The sequence below is a fragment of the Aphelocoma coerulescens genome, chromosome 1A (genome assembly GCF_041296385.1).
Source record: "Aphelocoma coerulescens isolate FSJ_1873_10779 chromosome 1A, UR_Acoe_1.0, whole genome shotgun sequence".
Classification (NCBI taxonomy): domain Eukaryota; kingdom Metazoa; phylum Chordata; class Aves; order Passeriformes; family Corvidae; genus Aphelocoma; species Aphelocoma coerulescens.
The window spans coordinates 25843427-25861922 of record NC_091014.1 but is presented as its reverse complement, the minus strand read 5'-3'; the positions used below and the strand labels follow the sequence as shown (position 1 = coordinate 25861922).

General features: G+C 40.8%; 1 protein-coding gene across 8 annotated transcripts in view; it reads left to right on the top strand.

Annotated features, from left to right (window-relative positions):
* MET (MET proto-oncogene, receptor tyrosine kinase) overlaps positions 1 to 4201 on the top strand; it is a 91007-nt gene extending 86806 nt beyond the window's left edge. For all 8 annotated transcript variants that reach the window (XM_068997069.1, XM_068997061.1, XM_068997036.1 and 5 more), the window contains one exon: positions 142 to 4201. In XM_068997069.1, the coding sequence (XP_068853170.1) occupies positions 142 to 352 (211 nt within the window). In that variant the 3' untranslated portion in view covers positions 353 to 4201. The remainder of the gene's footprint in view (positions 1 to 141) is intronic.
* Positions 4202 to 18496: the final 14295 nt, after the last annotated feature.

Genomic DNA, 18496 nt, shown 5'->3' with positions numbered 1-18496 from the left:
GTAAACAGTTTGCAAAGGCTTGTGCAAATGCTGATGATTCTGGTACTATAGTAATTGAGACTGTGGGAGGAAAGAGAGGGTTGGGTTTTTTTTCTTTTTATGTGATTTCATAATTGAACACTTCTTTTATTTGAATGGCAGGTATGAAGTCATGCTGAAGTGCTGGCATCCGAAACCTGAGATGCGTCCAGCATTTTCTGAACTTGTTTCAAAAATATCAACAATCTTCTCCACTTTTATTGGGGAACACTATGTTCATGTCAATGCTACTTATGTCAATGTGAAGTGCATTGCTCCCTATCCTTCTCTTTTATCATCACAAGACAACACAGACATGGATGTTGACACATGACGGGTATGTCTGAAATTGAGGAAAATCCATTCTTAGTTGTATGAACAAAAAGCAAAACATTTTGTCCACTAGTTTTTACTGCCCAGTCTTTGTGAGAACACTGTTGCACATGTTTATGTTGTTGCCCAACTTGCACTAGTACAAGGACACGATATCATATTGTTTAAGGATACGGGATTCCATAAACCATCACAGTAATTTCCAAGTATTTGGAGAACTGCATCAATTTACCAAATGGAAATGTGGTGTGCTACCATCCAGAGCTGGTTCCCACAAACTGTCATTAATGTGTGCTCAGACCCAAGAACAAAGATTCATCATTAATGCCATGAAAGTAGAATATCTATCAGTATGCTGGAAGGACTGTTACTGTGCATGTACTTTAGGATAATGAGCAGTGCAGAAATGGTTTTCACACAAAAGGCCAAGAAAAGCAATGAGAGTTACAAGAGTTTAAAATGTATTTTCATCCCACATGGGGCAAACTTTGGATTTTTGAACTATATCAACAAGGTTTCTAAGAACCTAGGCAGCCAAGATAGCCAGCCTCATGGTAAGTGTCTTAACAGAAATCAAAATCAAGAAATGTGCAGTAAAATAAGTATAGAAAAGTATGATTGTGTAGGGAGTGGGAGGAAGGCCAAGGCAAAACTGGAACTGAACCTGGCAAGGGATGCAAAGAATAACAGAAAGGGCTTCTACAGGTACTTTAATTGGAAAAGTAAGGTCAAAGAAGATGTTCCCCCTCTGTTAAGCAATGCTGGTGGACGAGAAGAAGACTGAGGTACTTAACTTGCTTTTCTCAGTCTTCAATGGCAACCTCTCTTCCCACACCTCGAGTGGATGTAAGACAGGATGAGGACTGGGAGAGCAAAGCCCCTCCCATTGTAAGCAAAGATCAGGTTCATGACCACCCAGGGAACGTGAATGTGCACAAGTCTATGGGACCAGACGAAATGTATCCCAGAGTCCGGAAGGAATTGGCTGATGCAGTTGCCAAGCCACTCTCCATGATATTCAAAAAGTCATGGCAGTTAGAGGAAGTCCCAGGTGACTGGAAAAAGGGGAACAGTGTACCTATCTTTAAGAAGAAAACAAAGAACAACCCTGGGAACTACCAACCTGTCAGCCCCTCCTCAATGCCTGGGAAGGTCACGAAATAGATCGTACTAGAAGGTGCATGAATGACAGGACGGTCCTTCACCAGGATTCAAGACACCAGCACAGCTTCTCCAAGGGCAAGTGCTGCCTGACCAACCTAGTGGCCTTCTAGGATGGAGTGGCTACGTCAGTGGACAATGGAAGGGCTACCAGCTATCATTTATCTGGGCTTCTGTAAAGCCTTTGACATTGTCCCCCACAGTATCCTTCTCTCTAAACTGAAGAGAGATGGATTCGATGGGTGGACTGTTAAATGGATAAGAAATTGTTTGGACAGTCACATCCAGAGGGTAATGGTCAATGGCTCGGAGTCCCAATGGCCATCAGTGAGAAGACGTGTCCCTCAGGGGTCTGCATGGGGACCAGTGTTATTTAATATCTTCATTAATGGCATAGACAAAGGGTTCAAGTGCACCCTCAGCAGATTTGCACGTGACACCAAGCTGAGTGGTGCAGTTGACAGACCTGAAGGAAGAGGTGCCATCCAGAGGGACCTGGACAAGCTCAAGAAGTGGCCTGGTGGGAATGTCAGGGGTTCTAACAGGACCAAGTGCAAGGTGCTGCAGCTGGGTCAGGGCAACCCCCTGTAACAATACAGGCTGGGGGATGAACAGATCCAGAGCGGCCCTGCCAAGAAGGACTTGGGGTGCATGAGAGGCTGGACATGAGCAGGCAAAGTGCCCTCCCAGCCCAGAAAGCCAATTGTATCCTGGGCTGCATCAAAAGCAGCGTGGTCAGCCGGTCAAGGGAGGGGATTCTGTCCCACTGCTCCACTCTGGTGAGAGCCCACCTGGAGTGCTGCATCCAGCTCTGGGGCCCCATCACAGGAAGGAAATCAACCATGATGACCAGAGAGATGGAGTACCTCTCCAGTGGGGAAAAGCTGGGAGAATTGGGATTGTTTAGCCTGGTAGTGAGAAGGCTTTGGGGTGACCCAATTGCAGCCTTCCAGTACCTGAAGGAAACTTACAGGAAAGACAGAACAAGACTATTTACAAAGGCGTGTAGTGACAGAACAAGGGGCAATGAGTTTAAATTGAAAGAGAGTAGGTTTAAATTAGATATTGGAAAAAAAATCTTTACTGTGAGGGTGGTGATGCACTGGAACTGGTCCAGCGAAGTTGTGAATGCCCTGTCCCCAGAATGTTCAACATTCATCAATGTACCCACAGCAGAGGGGCTGGAACCAGATGATCTTCAAGGTCCCTTCCAACCCAGGCCATTCTATGATTCTCCAATTCAATGTCAGTCTCACCAGTTCTCTGGTATAGTCAGATGGTACAAAAACAAAGGAAAAATCATCTAGCTTAAAGCATTCCTATTATCAACATTATTCCAACATTCAACCATTTCTTCGAGTCAAACAGCCTATAGCAACAGATCTCTTAATGAAAAATGCAAAGCCTCCATTTCTTTCAATAAAGAATGAATCACTCTGAGAATGAAAACTTGAAGGCTGCTGTCTGGTGAGTCACTTGGTGAGCAGTGGAAGCTCTGCCAGCTACCCTTGGGTGGAGCTGCCAACAAAGGTGAGTAAAGAGCAGAAGTGTTGCAGGCAGCCCTGACCTAAAAAGACACCACCATAGCAAGCATATCAGTAACTTTTTCATACCAGCCCTGAAGAGCAGAGACTGATCAAAAGAAGAAATGGCTTTAGGCCCTCTTTACTCTCTCCTTAGATCACACAACCCAGTGAATTATGATACCTACTTTTAATGCTAAGTTATAACCAGAGAGACAGTTTTGAAAAGAGATAGTAAATAAAACTTCCATTCATTAAGGAAGGGTACTATAACTTTAGGGCAAACATCACATGTCATTTCTGTTCCTGTGGAATTCTGTGCATACTACTGTATAGCTTGTTTAGAATAGGATAGAACTGGGTTTGTTGGTGTAAACACATAAAGTATTCTATTTTTATATTAAAATAAAAAGTTTATTTTTAATGACATTTACAAAGTTTGGTTAGGCCACAAAATACTGCACTGTGAACATTTCAGAAAACGTTTGTCAATGTACATGATTCATAAATTGTAGCAACCTTAAGAAATACTGTGTAAATATTAAAAAGGAAAAGAACTGACTGTAAACACACTCCACCCTACGTCTAATATCTCCATTGCTGTAGGCCAACCATTTTAAGATCTTCAAAGAAAGGTAGTGCAGATAAAGAACTCATATAAGGGAGATATATTGTTCTTGGGAGACTGTGTTATAACTGAAAGATTTATAATGAGGGCAGAGTGTGTAGGCAAGCTATGAGCAGATAATATTGTATTGTGTTTCATCACCACTTTCATTTCAGCAATGAACTCTCATGTCTGCTGAGAGTGATACTAATTGTAGATTGCTCAAAGACAAAAGGCTTTGCTGCAGGCAAAAAAAAATCATCTCTATGGTTGTTAAAACAGCTAAGGAAGTTTATGACACATAGATTTGGAAAAGTTACTCCAAACTTGTACGTACATGCTTGAGGAACGCTGCAATGTGAAACAGAGGACATTTTTACTATTTATGAACTTTTGCTTAATAAAGTTAATGTTGTGTCTGGGACACCTGTAAGAATATGTGATTCTGGTAAAGATTTGATGTTAGTAAGTTCATATATCTGCAAAGAGTTGAATGGTACTTTTGTTTATAGTTGTTGTTATGACCTAATAAACGTTATTAAAATGAATTATTGTAATACTTTCTGCTCCTAGTGCTATAATTACTGTTCACATTGACTGTTAAACTGACAAGTCTGTCTGTATGCTTTTTCTGACTAACATGGGAAGAGCAACCTGTGGAACTGTGGGAGAGAGGGGGAAAAAACTCAGAAACATAAAAATACAGAGTGCACCAATTAATCAAACACACAGTTCATCAGCCTCCTACCCATTAATACGTTAGAGAAAGGTGCTGAATATTTGTTGTCAACAATTATGGCATAGTCTGTTTGAATAGGAAGCCTCTTGCCTAACCACAGGCTGTACCCATCCAAAGCTTTAAAATTCTTGATGCACTTGGAGTTGGAGTGGCATTTGAAGCTTGGAATTTAGCTATCATAAGGAGTACCTGCGTGGCCCAGCAAGGATGCCTGCACTTGTGCTTGGTATCCAAGTCCCTAATCAGCCATGATCCACAAGAAATTTCAAGTACCTGAATCTGTGTCCATCAGGGTCATCCATCCCGTGTTTCATGTCTGCAAGGTTTTTTGTATCTGTGACACCTGAAGAGAGAAGCATTGCAGTCCACGGAGCTCTTGGTTCTTCTGGAGCAAGAGGAGCTAGCCCCACCCTTCTCCCACATATGTCTTCCCAGTTACATGAGATGTCTGCCACTGGATTCACAAGTTTCCTTTGGTGAAGAGTATTTTTAATTGGGTACCCCACAAACACTACAACACTGTCCTGAGCCACTCTTATGTCAGACAATACTAGAAGCTTATTTCTCCAGTGTCTTATCTCAGGGGAACATTTTGTACTTAACTCAAAAATATTTCAGTGCACAAGATGTCATTGATGGAAGACGGAACATGAGCCAGTGTGTGCCCAAGTGGTCAAGAAAGCCAATGGCATCCTGGGCTGGATCAGCAATAGTGTAGCAGAACCAGGGACTTTCCTGCACTTGGCACGGGTGAGGCCGCACCTTGAGTGCTGTGTCCAGTTCTGGGCTGCCCAGTTTAGGAAGGATGTTGAGATGCTGGAGGGTGTCCAGAGAAGGGCAACAAGGCTGGTGAAGGGTCTGGAACACAAGTCCTGTGAGGAGCAGCTGAGGGAGCTGGGGTTGTGTATCCTGGAGAAGAGGAGGCTCAGGGGAGACCTTATTGCTCTCTACAACCACCTGAGAGGAGGCTGTAGCCAGGTGGGGGTCGGCCTCTTCTCCCAGGCAAACAGAGACAGAACAAGAGGACACAGTCTTAAGCTGCACCAGGGGAGGTTTAGGCTGGACATTAGGAAGAAGTTCTTCACAGAGTGATTGGGCATTGGAATGGGCTGCCCAGGAAGGTGGTGGAATCACCATCCCTGGAGGTGTTTTAAAAAAGACTGGATGTGGCACGCAGTGCCACAGTCCAGTTGAAAGGTGGTGTTAGGTCATAGGTTGGACTTGATCATCTCAAAGGTCTTCTCCAACCTAGTTAATTCTGTGATATCAGCTGATTGAAAACAGCCTTTATATGCTCTTGTCATTTCAAAATATCAGGAAAATGCAACATCAAAACACATTTTCTCCAGAAACATTTACTTCTAAACAAAAATATATATGCTCCGTTTCAACTCAAAGTATATTTCAGGTAAAAGATCAGACTAGATGATCTCCAGAAATCCCTTCTAACCCTAAATATTCTTTTATTCTGTGAAAAAGGCATTGAAAATAGTAGCTAAGAATGAAAACATTTTGCTGTATCACAAGACCAATCCATTTTTTTATTCTAATTACTTACATTTAATTTATTTTCCAATAAATTTTCAGGATTTCCCTGAAAAGTCAGTAAAAAAATCTCCCAGGTTTTTATGCAGTCTGCTATTAATACCAGGGTCTTCAGTCTAAACCAGTGTAACACACAGTCAAATGATGGTCTGAACTTAAATACCAGATTTGTAACACATTCCTCTGATTACTTCTCATGATTTCTCAGGGATGCTATATATTGTGTTTTTGAAAGGGTCAACAGAATCACAAGCTTCCCATGCTCAGTTTTTCATCCTAGTAATTTTGTTTATACCAGGTACACACTGCAGCAGATATGCAGCTGACTTACACTGGCAGGCTTCCCACCACAGGAATATTAACAATGGATGGGGCCCATGTCAAAACACTGCATAACAGATACCCTACATAAAAGCCAAGAGATTGAAAAATAGGGAGGGATATCCTCACCCCACAGAAATTCTCCTATTGATTTCACACCAACTTTTTTGAGTGCACTATTAACTCAACCATTGAGAGTCATTTGCCTTTATTTAGGAAAATTTTTAATCCATTGAGAGTAATTTCCCTCTATTAAGGAAGATTTTTAATACATCCAACAACATTAAAAGTTTCCAAAACAAAGGAAAATGGTACACAGTACCATTGGGTTGCTAAGGCTTTGCATATTGCCAATTTTCTGTCTCTGGTGTTAAAATCAGTCATGAAGAAGAGACCTACATGCTTTCTGTAAATAAATTATGAGGTTGCAATTTGAATTACAGTGGCAAAAGCAGTACAGGTGAGCAACTGCAAAAGGTCCTCAAAATAATTTTATACCTAAACATGAAACTCTCCCTTCAGAAATTTCATTTCTGGGATTCAACCATAATACTATATCAGAGGAAAAGGTCATAGCAGACAAATGAAATAGAAAATTTAATAGGTTTTTACTCACTAAACAAAACATCTATTCCTGAAAATTCCAATTTCCATTCTTTTTAACAAACAGGTCATGAACTGAGTATTCCAAGCATGAAGGAAAGACACAGGAAATCCTAGAGTTGTGCCAAACTGATTAGTAAAAACATTTACAAGAAATTGTGATCTCACAGACAGCAGGGAGAACTCAGAACAACTTTATCAACTCAACAGACACCAGTCCAGTGGAAATCAGTCTCTCACCCCAAAACTGTGCTCTGACACTAAACCTGAATTTGCCTTTTGCAATCCCCATCCACCTTCTAACACTACAGGTGTAATCACTTCCAGGGAGGATACCAAAAGATTCTTTCTGATTAAGGTTAAGCACTTGTAGCCACTCCATGACCTCCTGGGGGACGGAAGAGAAAAGATTTCTGTTTTGTAAGAATCTGCTTCCCTGGCTGCTGTTACTATTAATTTTGGTGCTTTCCTTTCAAGAGCCAGCAGCCTCCTCCCTACACAAAATGCCTGGGGAGAGACCCTCAGCAGAAGGTACATCCCTGCAATATTCAGCCCAGGGAGAGCCTCTGGTGTCTGTGTGCTTTTCTGTTTCAGCAGTAAGTACTTTGATGCAGCCCAGCTCTGTTTGGAGGTTCATTAGTATCTGCCAAACGTTTTCTTACATTCATTATGACAACTTAACAGGGAAGTCATCCTTGCTTGGGCCTCTGAGGCTCTGTGCATTTCTACAAACACCATGCATTAACACTTGCCAGGTTCTAATTACCAAGTGCACATTGAGACCCTCTCTGGCACAAATGACAGTTGAATATCCTCCTTTAGGATGTGAAAAACGTTATTGCCAAAAACTTTAGGGTGCATGACCAAACATGGACACCTCAGCTGCCAGGAGGCTGCAGCTCACTGGGGCAGTTGGCATGCTTTACAAGTGTGACAAAACCGAACGCAAATGCTAAAAATAGAGTTTGAAATTTAATTAGGAAGGAAAAAAGGCCTCCAGACAACAGTGGAATATTCTCTATCTTGTGTGGCTCAATATAAAATAAAGGCAATTTAAGAAAGAGAGCAGAGCTGCAGCCTGTTGGAGCTCATGGCAGAGAATTGATGGCAAACACATGGGAAGATGTGACAACACGTACACCCTCGTCAGCAAGTGGAACATAAAAAGGAGTGAGTCACATCCAACTCCAATTGCATGTTATCAGTTTCTTTAAGCAAACCTTAGAAGACTGCTACAGGAACGACAACCATCATCAGAAGTTAAAAACACTTTCACCATGTAACTTTTTCATTTTGTAGAGAAATGTAATTAAATTGATAGCTTTTTCATTCACCATCAGTTACTGGAAATTTATCTATTGAAATTACCTGGTCTATTAAATCACTAGCCATGCCTACGTGATATATCTGCCACCTGGCCACAAGAACTGCAATAGCATTGAAACATTTCCCTCAAGGGTCAATAGCTCAATAATTGTAAAAATGCTTCAGCACTGCTGTGTCCTCTATATACCTTTAAGCACCAACTTGTTGTAGCTATTGTCAGAACTTTCGAACAGTAGCTCTGAATCAGATGGGAAGAGGGTAAAAAATTGTCATGCCCATGCAGTCCCCATGAATCATGTCACTGAAGTGATGGAAACAAACTCACCTCACTGAAAGGTGTAGCCTGGGCTACTGTATGAAGTGCAGGTAAACAAAGAGCATCTAATTCAGAATTAATTCTACTTCTTTTTATGAATATTAAGTTTACTCAAAAAAAACCCCCTGTACATCTGCAATAACCATGACAAAATACGTTTTCTAGGAATCTTACTGTTAATTTGTATCAGCAGGGTTTTCTTAAGACTGTCACAAAAATACAAAGTAAATTATTTTAAAATGTGTTTAAATCTATGTCATATGTCTAGGACAGTCAAAATGCATCTGCCAATCCATTTGGATAAGTGAAGGGAATTCTTTTCTATTAGCCATTCTGGGCACCTTGAAATAGGTTTTGTTTCTTCTGAAAGCTGAGTTTGAGTCAAGGGAAATTGATTTTGGGTTATTTGGCAGAAACTACATTTCTCTGCAGTACTTGAGGGTTCTTTTGTCTGCCAAAACTTATTCACCAAATACTGTGTCCTGTTTCCTGTCTCTAGTATCTTCAAACACTACCAGGAAGGCATCATCACATGGAGGTTCTGTGTACAAATACCTACACAATATTATTCTCTGTAGACAATCCTAAATAGGAAAATAAGGTCTGGACGGTGATGAACAATATGTTTATATCATTACTACTGTGCTGAACAAATCATTATTGACACCACTTCTCCCACGTCCCCTCACTCCAAAGTCCTTACAGTACTTACCATGACTGCATTAAAATTTATGTAGTTGTATATTTTACTGCATAAAATGGTGAACAGTGTCAAAATAGTAACTTCGATGCAGGGAAAGTAGTGTCCATAAAGGTTAATGGCCCATACTGAAAAGCCAATAACAAATGTCTTTGCTTAATGAAATGCTTGGTTTAGATCATATTTTTCACACTGTGCTTCTGCTCTAGTCTGCCAAGCAGAGAGTATAAAACAGACTCATGACTCATTCATAAAGTACAACATACAGGAACAACACTCTGGTATTTTCAACCTGAATTCAAATCAACAAGATCTCATTACAGTGGAAAAAAAACCACAACAAAAACCAACCCACCAAACTTCCTTTACCACCTGAATGGGAATATAGAAACTTTGTCCATTATTCCTACATTCAGCCACAATCAGGAAACTAGAGACTGCAAGATCAAAGGATTTTACTGCTCAAGGTACCCAACACTATTTTCTACAAGTTTAATGCCACTGTTCCCCACCACTCTTACTACTACCCCTAAATAGCTAGGTCAAATTTTATGAGGAGTAATTTTAAAAGCTGGAAGAGCTCTCTCTGGAAAAAAGCCATCTGTTTGAAGTGCTCAACTGCAAGATCTGAAATGCTTTCCAGCATTTTTTCACTTCCCAGATGTACTGCAAGTTCCAAATTACTGAGCATAAAGTGACAGATTTGCACAGTTGCAAGGGAAATTCTGTTCAGTAATAAAGCAGAACTGAGCAGTAAGCTGTCAGATACAGGGGATCTGAACAAGGAGGGCTTTGGCTTATCTATGTTTTGCAATGCCAGTGTCGTGTTTTTCATGTACGTGAAAGGTATCCACAAATGCAGACACTTACGTTGTGCAGTGGGTTTTCTTTAGGTACAGATTGCATATATATCACATCTTCCCACGAAGCCAAGCTACACTTAGAGAATCTGAGAGATGTTTCTCAGTCTACAATAATTTTTAACTCAAGACAAGGGAAAACTGATAAAAGGCTGTTGAAAAAGCATCAAATCCATTCTACCTCTGTGATCAGCTAACATCAGTACATTGTTCAACATGAAGGTATTAATCAGTAATGCAGTCTACAGCATACAGCTCAAAAATCAATCACTCTGAGGAAGACTGGTTAAGGAAATTGATAGCACAATTATTTGTGATTAGGAAATACTGAATATTGTAGAAATGTCATCAAAAAAGCCTCCTTCTTTCCTTCTAATCAAACATTCCTCTGTTTAAACAGCTAATGAAAACTTCAGCCTGCTATGATAATGCCTAGTGCCAAGGCCTGAGGAGGAAAGCTGACCAGAGAATTAGCAGAAAGAACCAATTTTGGAGATACGAGTTTTCCTTTATTTTAATGAATTCTACTACCTAGTTTGGAGAGAGTGCTTTTCATAAATGCATTTCAAGCCACTTGCACAGCAATATAGGGCTGGAAGACATGTCAGGAGATATTTAGTCCAACCCAGGTCACTAAGATAGGGCGAACACACTTAAGCTGCCTTGGCAAACATTTGTCTAAGGTGTTCTTGTAAAAAACCCACTTGTACAAGCTACAAGGATTTCAAGGTTTCATTATTTGTATAGTGCAAAAAGTTCTCCTGGATTTCTTTTCTAAATCTTTCTCACTTGATATGAGACCCATACCCTTCTTTTTGCCCCAACACTGGCTACATAGCCAACAAAAACTGTCAGGTTATTTATAGAAAAAATTTAAGCAAAGATGTCCCATCTTAACCTCATCTTTTCTCAGATAAAAAGCTCTTTTCAACTGTTAGTCATAGCCTTTATTTTCTTAACATATTACATTTCTTCTTGCTGGTTCTTCCCAGTCTATTTCCTTCTTTCTAAAGTGTGGTGCCAAGGATAAACTTGGTACTCTCAAAATGTACCACTTTATAGAGTGATTAGGTCAGCAGTTGTGTTGTTCATAGCTAAGTCACCAATAATGTTTGTCTGGACAAACAACGTACTAGAGCACATTACGTGCTTAGAGGTTTTTTCCACAAACAGATTGAGAAATGTGGCTCTAGGTGCTAACAAGGCAGATAAATAACTTGCTTGAGGATCTTTCTGGTCATACAAGTTAGTTGGGTCTGCAATACACTGAGTCCTCTTTTTTTTAAGTCTATATCCTACTTTTGTCTTGAGGTGATGTTCCTCCCCTAACTCATTCTTTTGTGATTACCTTACTTGAACCACTGCAGTCAGGAAAGCTGCCTCAAGAGGAAATTTTCAACCAAAGAGCTACAGCAAAGCCAGGAGCACAAACTCAAGTTAGTTGGAACCCTAATCCTTCAATCCCCTAGCCTGCATTAACTAATAAAATTCACTTAAAAGAATATAACATTCATTTTACATAATACATATTTTTGAATATATATGTATTCAGTGGTTTCACACTTCCTTTGTCTCTATTTTAATTAACTTTCATCCATTAACTTTGAATAACTTGCATAATCCAGCCAGGCAATACCAAAGAATGAGTGATCTCTGACTTCCAAAAAGGGAGCTGGTCCAAAAGGAATTTCTTGAGCACTTATTCATGGATGGGTTAGGCAGAAAACAGGCCAGATTCAGGAAGCAGAGCAAAGCTAAGAGCACAATAGAGACATTGTTCACAGTGCAATAGGAAGTTATGATATTTGGAAAGATGGAAACATCAGACTTGGGTAGGTAAGGGAGGAGGCTCACTGAGGCTCCACGTTTGCAATGTTACACCAACATTCCTGCCAGTCTCTCCCTCATGTCAAACCTGATGCATGGAAAAAATGCCCAAGGGCCCCAAGAGGTGTCTCCTTCTGACAAGAGCTCTGAGGCCACTGACCCTGACAGAGAGCTCTGTCAGACTGCAGCCAGTGGGCAAGGGATGAAGAGGTGTCCCACTCAAACCCCTGAGAGAAGTTGTTTCTTCAGCAGTGCTTGCACACACACTGGCAATGGCATATTCTGTACAAAGACTGGCACAGCAGTTAAAACTCACAGGCACACACATTGAACACCAGCTCCCTCTACTGTAAATACATTGGGATATGTTACTGTGCCACCCCACCACTACCCAAAATGGTCAGATTTGACAAAAGTACTACTCTGAAGCACTGTGACTAAGATCACTGAAAAAATGTATCCTGTAGAACCGGCAGACAGGAAGACAGCACAGATTTTTCTTTTCAGTTCCTGTGGTTATGATAATTGAGTTTTCAGTCTTCTTGTATGCTGCATATATCCATCTCTAGTTTGTCTCAAAACTAGAATAAATTTCATGATCTTAATCTAATATCTTACAAACAACTGTAGGCTACAGTCTACAGAACAGTCTGCTGCAGTAACTGCAGTCCTGTCTTTATTAGTCACAATATTAATTTCTGACAGAAAATGTAATGGCATGGACCCTAACCTCTGCTGATCATTATCCTAATTATGATGTTTTGTCTTCCTGAAAAGGTTAAAATTCTGACAAGTATCAGTATCTGATGGCTTTGTCTGCCTATACTGAGGGCTGTTCTTGGTTCCAGCAGAAATTTGTAGCACAGCTTAGTAACAAAGCTTAGTAACATAGTTCCATTAATTGATAAGATTTACTCAAAAGTATGACTCAAAAGGACAGAAATCTTTTCTCCGGCCAGACTGAATTCATTTAATAGTCTAAACATAAAAATACAACAGGCTGGTTTTTTTAAGAGAAAGGGAAAAATTTTTTGTTTTGAAATTGACCTTATTTTTTTAATGTTAGACTAAACAAAAGTTTAATTTCAGATTAAACCAGTGCCCATGGTTTTACTCAGCATGAAATCCAATTAAATGATCAAAGTATCAAAAGTCAGCCCAGAGATCAACAAAGATGAGGACAGCAGAGGGGCTCTGAGACTTGCCCAAGAGTAGATAGTCAGAGCCTGCAGAGGAATTTTTATGTAACGGAAAGCAGAGACACAAGATCAGAAAGAATCCAGACAGACAGAGAAGTGATCAGTAGCCCATCCACGAAAATGGCTCATTTATTGATTGCAAAAAGGAGGAGGAGGATGTTAAAGTTGTAAGACACGGATAGAGAGCTAAGCACGGAGATTCCAGTTTGCTTGAATGTTGAAGAACAGAGACGAAGAAGAAGATGAAAAAGAGAGAACAGATGAAAATATGATCAAGGGAGGTTAGCTCAGAGGACAAAGACACATCAGGGGGATGGGCTGAAAGCACTGGAGGTATTGAGCTAGCAAGTATCTCCAAGTAAGGAACCTGAGAGACAGACAGAGCTGCCCTAGACAATAGGAGAAAGGGATGGGAGGCCAGGACACCAGCATATCCAACAAGCATGGGTTGGAGAGATTTAAAGAAATACACCAGCTTCTCATGCCATCCTTCCTGTATGCTGTAGTACAGATGGTCACATCTCATCCTTAGCCATGGGCCTCTAGAGTCCCCAAAGACAGATAACAAGAGAACGGAGATAAAAAGCAGAAAGTCAGTTTGATCAACTTAATGCTTACTTTGTGCCATTCCTTTGATAGGAACGGAACAGTTAAAGCAAATAAAGCTGCTTTGAAATAGGAATTGACAGTACAAAATACAGCAAGTACATGAGTGGAACTTTATCAGAATTATGCCAGAACTCATTAATCTATATCAGAGTAATGGTGTTACTTTAAAGTTAACACCAGTATTTCAAAGCAAAATGTCTTCTGGATCTCTAGCAACTCACTGCAAACCCTTTACAGCTAATCAGTATCATTGCTTCAAAGGAAATTAAACTGTCTCCACCCAGTAACTCTAGTGGCATTTGATCTACAACTGGCTTGAAGTTAAAAATTAATTACCCTTCCAACATATTGATTACATGACTATAAATATAAAAGCAGCAGCCCAGAACAATGTACACTGACCCTCTGTTGAAACAGCATGTTTGTTTTCAAAAGGAGCTAATTAAGACAAGCTCCCGAGAAGAGGTAGCAGTAAAACTAAAACCAACAGTGCCATCTAGTGCATCGCTGTGCTCAGAGCATCACACAGAATCACATAATTCTTTATTTCACTATTTCCTAGTGCTAATGGGAAAGGACCGATAAATTAATGCCACACTCTATATGCCTGAAGTCCCGAGGCTTACCACTGGCGAATATAACTTTCAGGCAAAGACAGTCTTACATCATGTTTACATTTGTATTATTCATAAAATCTCATAAAACCGTAAAATCTACTTAGTAGATTTAACTGACTGAATTAACCAAAATAAATCAAGTTCTACATTGACAGTAGTTCTCAGGTTCTAAACCATTTTGTTTCAAAACAGCTACACTTAAACATCTCTGTTCTTTTCAGATGTTATCTAGGCTGAAAGAGGAGTTGTTCAGCCTGGAGAAGACTCCAAATAGAGCTTACAGCATACTTCCAGCAACTAAAGGGGCCTACAAGAAAGCTGGAGAGGGACTTTTTACAAGGGCATGGAGTGACAGGAAAAGGGAGAATGGCTTCAAACTGAAAGAGGATAGGTTTTGATTAGATATTAGGAAGAAATTCTTTACTGTGAGGGTGGTGAGACAACAGAACAGGTTAGAGAAGCTGTGAATGCCCCATCCCTGGAAGTGCTGAAGGCCAGGCTGGTTGGGGCTTTGAACAACCTGCTCTAGTGGAAAGTATCCCTGACCATCTCAGGGGTAGGCGAAGAGGGGGGAGGGTGCAACTAGGTAATCTTTAAGGTCTTTTCCAACCCAAACTACAATCTTTATAATATGCACTAAAACAGATTAAAAAATTCTGCATATCTATCAAGGGTTTTTATTAGAATCACAGAATATGCTGAATTAGAAGGGACCCACAAAGATCATCAAACTCCTGACACTACACAGAACAACCCCAAGGGTCACACCATGTGCCCGAGGGCATTGTCCAAATGCTTCTTGAACTCTGTCAGGCTTGGTGCTGTGGCCACTTCCCTGGGAGCCCGTTCTAGTGCCCAACCACTTTCTGGGTGAAAAATCTTTTCCTAAACCTAAACCTCCCCTGGCTCAGCTTCATGCTGTTTCCTCGAGTCCTGTCACTGATCACAAGAGAGAAGAGATCAGCACCTGCCCCTCCACTTTCCCTTGTAATGATATTGAAGGCTGCAATGAGGTTTCCCCTCAGTCTCCTCCAGGCTGAACAGCCCAAGTACCCTCAGCCACTCCTCATACGGCTTCCCCTCCAGATCTGTCACCATCTTTGTGGCCCTGCTTTGGACACTCTCTCATAGCTTTGTATCTTTCTTGTATTATGGCGCCCAAAACTGCCCCCAGGACTCGAGGTGAGGCCGCCCCAGTGCAGAGCAGAGCAGGACAATCCCCTTCCTTGCCTGACTGGCAGTGCTGTGCCTGATGCACCCAGGACATGGGTGGCCCTCCTGGCTGCCAGGGCACTGCTGACTCATGTTCAACTTGCCACTGACCAGGACCCCCAGGTCCCTTTCTGTGGTGCTGCTTTCCAGCATTTCATTCCTCAGTCTGTACCTACATCCAGGGTTCCCTTTCAGGTAAACTAAACACTGATTTGTCTCCCTTTTCCCAAAAGCCTATACAGCCCTCCCACTCTATCTAGCATCATACTTGGCCCTCTACACTAGATTAATGTACATTTATTGTCAGCTTTTAATATAGACTGCCTTAAACTACAAAAGAGACCCTAAAGTTAAGGCTGCATATCCTGCAGCAGGAAAAGAAAGATTACAATCTCTATGCCAATTGCCTCAGATTCCCTTCTACCCTAAGGACTCATTTTTCACCAGGGGTTTTTTGTACCTATAGCCTGGTATCACTAACCTTTAATCCATAAAATATGGTGTCAGGCACGTCTCAGTTGACATTGGACACACAGATGTGTGCAGCACGCACAGAAGTCAAGCACACATCCTTCAGATGTTGCAGCTTTATTCATCAGCTCCTCCCCTGACATCAGGGGAACTAGTCCATTGACACCCACTGAAAACATTCCATTTGTTTTGGTTTGCCTTTTGTTTTGTTTTGCTTGGCCAAGAGAAATTCCTGTAAATGTTAAAACATAGAACCCTCGGTATGACATAGACCTGGCCCATTTTAGTCCAATCCTCTCCAACTAGCGCCATGGGCAGGATCAGGCCCTCACCACTGTCCTTCTCAGCCTCTGTCATGTGCAGGGCCATCACCAGCATGTGACCCTACCAGGCTGTCCACCACACACACTACAAAACCCCAGTTTTGCCAGGTTTAGAGAGCTGCAACAGACTTTCACGACTCAATCAAGGGTTTATTAACAGACCATTTGAAAAATCCTTCTCTGGAATACACAAAAAGAGCCAGTCTATATTGCATGGAAACTGTGAAGGGCAGTGTCCTGTAAGGAAAAAAATGACATGAGGTCTGCTTCCCTTTTCTCCCCACCTTCCCATTTCCCCACTCCTTTCCTAGGTCTTCTCTTTCTTCCCTGACTTCCAGGAGAAGTCCCAGCACACAAAGCAGGGAGCAATTGTGGAATCAGCAATCTGATGTGGCTCAGAGCAAAGACAGTGGCTAAAGGGAATGTAAAGCCAAACCCAGAAACAAGTGGCAATGAAGAGCTAGAACTACCAGAAATTAACACATACAGGTCCAACCATCCTGTGCTACACAAGGGGACAGCCAGAAAACAATGTGTGATGACACAAGTTTTATGAGGGAGCTGGACTCAGTTACAGCAGTCCTGTAAGTAAGCTCAACCAGGTTTAGAAACAGCTGTTCATGTCACCATGTCAGCAAGCAGCACAGGAAGGCAGTGGTCTTACCACTGTGTCTTACCACCTCCACCATCATTCCTTCTAGGTCTTTCATAGATTATCAAACTCTCATCTTCTGCTACATTAAATTTCCAAGAAAACTCTGTCTTATCCTGTGTTGCACCTGAAACATCTATAAAGGCTCCTTGCTGCTCTTCTTTCCCCCTTTCCCTAAAAATTACTTTTGAGGTCCACAAAAATTTAAAAAAACAAATAATAGGGAGACTAGAGAACCCTCTTCATCACACTAGATGGTGTTACTTGACATATCCAGATATCTCACTTCTGTTTGTATCTCTTCAACACTTCATCCTACACATCACAACAGAGACGTGAGACTCCTTTTTTTGATGCATATCCTGATCTGACATGAGGGACTAAAACCAGAACTTCAAAATCTTACTGTGAGGAAGGAAGTGGAGCACAGTATTTGTACTAACTTTCCACAGATTGCAAATACCTGAGCTTATCATTTGGAAAGAATGTACATGAGGCTTTCTCTCCGACTAATATGGATCCTTATCAGTTGGGAATATCATTATAATACAGCAACAGGTGTTGTAGCAAATGCAATTCTCTAAAAATTGGAAAACTGGTTAAAGCACATGTGGTATAAAACTTTGTTCCCTTTCAGGATAAAAAGCATATTCTTTGGTTTGAAATAGTTCATCTAGATATCCAAATTATTTAGTGAGTTATTAATTACTACCAAAATACAATTCCAGTTCTAAGATTTTCCATTCCCAGTTAGTCCAGACAAAATGCTTGCTAAAGTGCCACAAAGAGGAAAATGACAGCATTTTTTCAGAGTAAGCATAATGTTTTACTCTTTGTGCATTTCTTGAGCTTAGAGAAATGAAACTAGTAAAATCAGACCTTCAATCTTTGTGTTACTTTTTTTCTGAGTTGTTCTTTTTAACCAAAAAATTACTTTTTGAGGGGTTGTTGAGGATATTATGGTGTGATGTATTTTCTCCAGGCTAGCATTAGACATTCATCAATTGTCTTCATGACAGGTGAGGGAGAACTATCCCATAACCCAATTTACTGCAACAACAAAAAGTATTTTCCCTTTTCACAAACTTCTTGGGAATAGACAGAATTGTTAATCTAAACAAAACCTTATTCCCATAGAGATAATCAAGAGTGGAAATACTTGGGGGAGGGGGTGGGAATTCTTCCTTTTAAACCATTGAATAAGGGTTTGTCAATATGAAGCCCATGAAGCTGGTCACAGCTGAGTTCAAAACAAGAATTTGTTGATTAATACAATGGATAATTCCTGCACTAACTTTGTTATGCTTCTGATATTAATCTTGCTCTTTGCAACACACCTCTGTACCATTATAAACCAAATTAAGTGTAAAATTGAAGCCTCAGGTTAAGTCAAACAAGTTGAGTGCTATCTTGGGATAAATGTACAGTCATATAAAACTTAGCATTCCCTCCCAAAGACACACTGCCCATTTATCTGTAACCTTCCTTGATTCCTGGTCATTTAATTTACCTGACCTGATCCACAGTCATCATT